The 6,850-nt window shown below is 37.5% G+C and overlaps 1 protein-coding gene across 1 annotated transcript; it reads left to right on the forward strand.

The window, feature by feature from the left end:
- The first annotated feature begins 341 nt into the window (after positions 1-341).
- LOC136624855 (toll-like receptor 13) lies at positions 342-6,509 on the forward strand. The gene is made up of 2 exons (XM_066598786.1): positions 342-3,157; positions 5,242-6,509. Exon 1 carries the CDS (start codon positions 347-349, stop codon positions 3,152-3,154), a length of 2,808 nt encoding a protein of 935 aa, XP_066454883.1. The 5' UTR covers positions 342-346; the 3' UTR covers positions 3,155-3,157; positions 5,242-6,509.
- The last annotated feature ends 341 nt before the right edge of the window (positions 6,510-6,850 follow it).

The raw sequence follows: 6,850 nt of genomic DNA on the forward strand, positions 1-6,850 counted from the left end.
GGACATGTGAACACTTCATAGGAAACCAATGGCTCTAATAGAAGCGCGGTTTTGTGCGTGCATATGTGCGCACAAATACACACTCATCTGAACGAGGCCTTAAGCATTGTAACATCTAAGGCACAGTTGCAAAGTAATACAAAGTCTCCAAGGAATTCCTATCTATGTGATATAAAAGTTTCTCAATGCTGAATTAACATTTTCATTTCCCATTTTCTTTTCTATATCAATGTTAAAAAAAGGAACTGGAATGTCTGTTACAAAATCAGCTTGGCAAACAATTTTAGTTATAGAAGCAAACAGATATATGTTTAACTCATTTTGCTGCAAAAAGAGATCTGAAGACATGGATTCTACTTTTTGTCTGCTGTTTTTAGCTTTTCTTGTCTCTAGTTATTCTCCCTGTCTTGGCGTACTGAGAAAACACTGTGACATCATGGAGCATGAATATTTTCAGACTTATAGTACTAGAATGCCCTGGAAGTTTGGTGGATTTGATGAACTGAACTTCAGCCTTGCAGCCGTCTGTAAGTTCTATAACATTTCTATAACAGAAGACTTAAAAGAAGTTCCTGTAGCTTCAGACTGGCTTTTCCTTGCAATAGGCAATGTTAGCATTACACCACAAGCTTTATCCCATCTTCCAAACCTAAGTTACATCTATATAAGGGGTAATTTTGTGATTTCACCAGTGGTCTTTCATGGCCTTGAGAAACTCTCTGTTTTGTGGCTGGAACAGATAGACAACCAAATCATTGATGAACTTGATTTAGGAGGACTCAACATGCTGCAAGAGCTCAAATTAAGCGGTTTTCCTTTTTCATCTTTAAAGAAATCGATATTTGATGACCTTCATCTGCTGAAACATCTTATTCTGGAAAACAATTTCATTAAAACTTTATCATCAGTAACTCAATATCTTCCTAAACTCCAAAATCTGCAAGGATTATCTCTCTACAGCACCAGTCAAATTACGTTGAGAGAAGCAGACTGTCTTTTGAATGAAAACCCAACAGGTAATATGAGTCCCATACATTTTAATATAACCTATTTGAGCATTGATCCAATTTATATTCTGGAAAACAACTCATTATGTAACTTTCCAAAACTATCCTTTTTTGGACCTAGTATATGTGATTCAGCTTTAAAAGCTTTGAAAAAATCTGGGATCCAAGAAGTTGACTCGTTTTCATTTTTATATTCTCGATTTTCTACTTTCCACATCTGTATTTATGTATCACTCTTCCAGATAAAGGAACTCCAGCTGACAAATAATGACATAAAGTTTATCCATACTTCCAATGCATCTTGCAGCAAACTGAAAATTCTAGATTTATCATATAATGCTATAAAAAAAGTGTCTGTTTCCCAAATGAAGAAATTGAAAAACTTGCAGGAACTCAACTTGTCAAACAATGAAATTACCACAATTAACATATGTTCTGAGAACATCTCCATGGAGCTTGTTAATCTTAACTTGACCTTTAACTATTTAACTTCTGTAATACAAGATCAATTTCTATGTCTCAAACAACTGAAAACACTTTCACTGAGTAACAATAAAATTCAGAAAATTAGTAAGTATTCGTTTCGTGGCATGAAGAATCTGGAAGTTCTGCATCTAGAAAGTAATAATCTCTACAGATTAGATGAATTTGCATTCGCAGGTCTGTTTTCACTAAAGCAACTGACCTTAAATGAAAACGCCTTAGAAGAAATTAATGACTGGGCCTTTGAGGATCTACGAAAACTTGAGGAGATTGCAATTGATGTTAAATATTTGCCCATGTGGTGGTCAAAGAATATGGTGTTGCTAAAAAGAATGTCCCTGAAAGCACTTGATGATGTCCTTTCAATTGAATCTCGATTTTTCAACCTTTTCGATGACTTTGAAAGTTTGAGCATCAAATCAGGGGCTGTATTTATTGATAGGTGTGATGAATTTCCATTTCACAAAGTTAAAGAACTCAGTTTAATAAATATCTATGTTTTTGCTTGTAAGGAAGGAGGATTTCAGACACCACTGGGAAAATTTATAAATGTGGAAAAGATAGGTTTAAAAGTAGAAGTATTTGATCAATTTGAAGTAAACATTTTTAATTCTGCTCTAGCAAATTTAACAAAACTTTCTTTTTTTCACCTTGAAAGTGTAAATGAACCGGGTGGTGGCTCAGCATTAGATATACACAAATTATTTCTTGGCTTGGAAAACCTTCAAGTTCTGCATTTAGTAAATTTGAGAGTAGAGGACTACGGCTCCAATGTTTTGTTTCGGGATTTAAAATCAGTTCGTTTTTTAATGATAGAAAAGGAAAATATTTACAGATTTCCGGACAATGTGCTTTCTGATATGGTTAGTCTAAAATATATTTTTTTGCCAAATACACAATTTTCTTGTCAATGTAATCTTTCATGGCTAAGTCAGTGGGTGACCTATGAAAAACAAATTTCTTTTCCTGACTTTTATCATCAGCATTGTTTTGTCAATGCCGAAACTCAAAATTCTTATTTGCTCTCCTTCTTGGAAGAGAACTGTAATACCGAGCTTGGTTTCATTACATTCATTATTACATTTGTCTGTACTTTGATATTTATGTGCATCTCCCTTTTCTATGAAAGTATCTGGTGGTATAGTTTATACCTATTGTATACAATCCAATGTTGGCTGTATAATAGACAACGGAAAAGAGAACGCTACGAGTATGATGTATTTGTTTCCTACAATACTCACAATGAACAGTGGGTAACAGAGCGGCTTCTTCCTAACCTGGAGCAAAACGGTCCTCCTTTCTTTAAAGTGTGCATTCATAATCGAGACTTTGAGATTGGTAGAGACATCGTAGAGAACATTGTGGATAGTATATATAGCAGTAGATGGACAATTTGTGTTATCACTCGCAGTTACCTCCAGAGTAACTGGTGCTCCCTGGAGATAAGAATGGCTACATACAGGCTTGTAGCAGAGAGTAAAGATTCTCTTATCCTAATATTCCTGGATGACATCCCTAGAGAAGAACTTCAACATTACCACAAGCTCACTAGGATTATAGACAAGAAAACCTACCTGAAGTGGCCAGAAGATAGAGATGGGCAGCAGCTGTTCTGGGCCAGACTACGGAAAGTTCTCGCATACCAGGATAACCAGAAGCCATAAAATGTATGTTTACATTAAAATTGATTTTCAGATATATTAGCTAATTAATAGGTATTATATCATTATTTTCTTTTAATAAGCAGCTTTAATAGTCTTCCTAATATGGAGCATAAACCACCCAAATACCTTTAGAATATTTAATATTAGATCAATCTTCTAATAAAAAAACATGTATTTTACCCAAACTGTGCACCTATCATATATATCCTCCATCTTTAAAGCTGTCAAGTTGGTGGACATGTATTAAAGTCAGTAAAACATTTTTGACCCATCATACAAATAGTTAGGCGTTATCTGTGTATTTTTAATATTATGTGTTTGAGACTCATGGGGTCATAGGCAGAAGAATAAGTAAAGCTTCTGGGCCCCAATGCAAAGTCTGTAACAAGGCCCCCAACTGTAGTGCTTTGTTCATAGTACTGGGCTTCCTCTATGGAGAAGAGAGACCCTATGGGTTCTCTAAGGCTCGTGGGCCCGAGTGCAACTGCATCCTCTGCATCCCCTATAGTCACTCTCCTGATCATAGGTACTACTGTGTATGCAGTACATATAAAATAGAAGTTTAAAGGGAATCTGTAACCTAGTATGCGTATGCTTTTTGCCCATGTGTATGTTTTATTCTGAAGTGCTGTGCTGTTTCAGAAAAATAGCATACTTTGAAGTTTGACTTGAGAATGGAGGTTTGAGTTACAAAACTTGGCCACACCTCTCACCGACCTCATGTAGATTGACAGCTCTCGCCCAATACACTAAGGCCTCTCTCTCACATGGTTGCTTTTTACCCTGATTAACATGGCGTTTTGAAATCAACGGGGCCACGATTTTGGGGCGCTGTCTGCTTTATCTTTTACCATTTAGTGCAACTCATCACCCATCACAATGATGGGGTGCGCTAAAACACGCTCTCGGCCACAGGGAGCCGTGTCCAAAAACTAAAGTAAAATCATGGTGCTTTGCCTCATTCATGTGTGAGAGGACCATAAAGGGAAGAGAATTATCAATCCACATGCTACGGGCAGGCAGAGGCTACCCAAGGCGCTTCCCCGTGACTCGAAACTCCATTCCCAAGTCAAACTTCAAAGTATGCTTTTTCAGACATGCTGCATCACTTCAGCATAAGTCATACAGAGGGCAATAGGCATAACTGTCCCAGGATTATGCTGCCTGTGGTTCGAACAGCATCAACCTGGTGACAGATTCCTTCTAAGAATACTAAGCCTTCGAAGTATATGACATTTTCTAGAAGGTGATTTTGCTGAAATGTGACTTCATAATTTTTGTTGTCTAGCCTCCTTATCCAAAAGCACAATATGCATTGGTTCATCAGAAAATGCTAAAGCTTAAGTTAGTTTAAGTGGTTTTACCGGAGTTTATTTATGATCAATGTGTGATCAGTCCCCTGAGATCCTCATGATAAACAGAACGCTCCACAGGCACAGTGACTATCTTGTACTGGAGTCTATTAAAGTGAACAGGGTTGAGTTGTCGAACCCACCACAAAGGCATAACATCTGTATCTCTGTTTAGGTACAGCTGTGAAGGAGCTTTGGTATTCAAGTTGCCTGTTTAAACTGCTTAAGGCCATTTACACAGGACGATTATGCGCAAAATTCGTTCAATCAAATGAGAATGTCCTATAATCATCATATCTAAAGGCAAGACATGGTGCACTATTTGTTTACTTTCCATTTGTCGCTCCTTGCTGAGTGTAAATGCACCTTGCCCAGTGTTCCACATACTAGAATGTGAAGCACTGATCGAGAAATTAGCTAGAAGTGTGCGATTTGCAGTGATGATCTGCCTGTGTAAACATTATGCACAAGTGCAAACAATTGGTGGTTACATCACCTCCTCGTGCAGATCGATTACCTCCAATCGGGGTCCTGGAGGTGGGTCTTCGATGATCACACACTGATAGACTATCCTAAGGATTAGCAATCAATATAAAATTGTGGAAAAACCCTTTAATCAATCTATTGTTTTCCCTTTAACTAACATACATAGCCTTCCATATATACCACTGTAAGGTAAAAGTTACAACACTGTACAATTGTCATTTAATTCATTTTTCTTTCATTTTAATTTAGAGAACGCTCAGGGAAGCACATACGTGAATGTACCTGAACTCTTGGCTGTTCATCATACAGTTCTACCAATCAGTCTATATGAGCAATGCAGAAAACTACACTCATTGTCAAAAAAATTTCCCTACCCGAGAAGTTGTCGGATTCGAATGAAACTTTTGATGTGTGATTGTAACGTTGATATAAGTAAGTGCTTACAATATCAGAGCAAAAGGAGAATTTATTACAGAAATCTGACCCCTTGAAGGGAGGCTCTAGTACCCTATTGGGCCACCTCTAGCTTGAATACAAGATGTGATACGAACTGGTATGGAGGCATACGAGTTCCGTATGGTATCCTGCGGCATGTCGCTCCACATTTACTGTAACTAAGCTTCTAGATCATGATAACTCATTGGCTATCAAAGTTGGTGTGCCAAATAGTCCTATACATGCTCTATTGGTCGTAAATTGGGCGACTGGGCAGGCCATGGAAGTGTGGTAATGTTGTGGAGGCATTCCTGTGACAACCTTGCTGTGGGCAGCCAAACATTATTCTGTTGGAAAATGCATCTTGGAAACCCTGCCATGAGAGGAACATACGTGATAACAAAACAGTTGGAGCTGCTTGTGCTTGTTGGACGATCAGACGATCCTCTCTACTTGTGGTCAGTCGAGGGCATTCTCAGACCAGTTGCCTTGTATGCATGCCCTCACGCATTCACTAGTCCCATCACCTCCTAACAGTCTGGTCTGGATGGCCCAGGTGACGGCAGTTTGTTGATACGACCATCCAGCTTCTTGCATTCCAATAATGCGCCCCTCTCAAACTCTGTTAACTCGGCAAAATTTCCTTGATTGGGCCGTAGAAGTGTCTAGTGGTGAACAAGCTCTACACAAGCGGAAAAAGAGGTCACTACACACAAGGAGCCTCTGAGAGCCTTTTCTTAGGCCAATGGGGGAACCACTTTTAGGGTGTCATTTGGCAAGACTGTTTTTCTAATAACGCCACAACTTAAATCATTTACATATCTGCCTGAGATGCAACTGCATGCCGAGTTTTGCAGCAAAACAACAACTTCTAGGTGCTCAATTTTTTGACATATTATATTTTTATGGATAATTTTATAGAATTCAAAAAGCATACTGAATATGTCTGTCTAGGCATAGATTAGTCTCTTAATATCACTTTAAAGTCATGTATTGAATCATTTTGCAAATACTGTTTTAGTTTACTTGTCATTTAAATGTATTTCTATATTGCTTTTTTGGTTAACATTTTATAATTTGTAACAAATATTAAATTTACTAAATGTTAAAAATATTCGATTTTTATCAATTCTCAGAAACATACACTTTTCCTAGTGGAAAATATGGCTCAACAACATCTATTCAACCTGACCTTGGGCTCTTGAGCAATGATCATATTTGGAGTCTCAGGGATAGTGTCTACAATTATATTCAATTGCACCCAGATAAAATAGCGCATACAGTTGAAAAAAAATTACCCCATTTTGAAAATGAGACCCCTAAATGAATTCTTCTAGGGGTGTACTATGCATTTTGACCCCATCGTTTTTGAATTAATCTAAGCAACGTAGAACGAAAAAAATTATGATTTTCATTTTTTTGG

Source organism: Eleutherodactylus coqui, chromosome 4, assembly GCF_035609145.1.
Source record: "Eleutherodactylus coqui strain aEleCoq1 chromosome 4, aEleCoq1.hap1, whole genome shotgun sequence".
Lineage (NCBI taxonomy): Eukaryota > Metazoa > Chordata > Amphibia > Anura > Eleutherodactylidae > Eleutherodactylus > Eleutherodactylus coqui.

Coding starts and splice junctions, on each gene's coding strand:
- LOC136624855 (XM_066598786.1), top strand. CDS start 347: ATGGATTCTACTTTTTGTCTGCTGTTTTTAGCTTTTCTTGTCTCTAGT.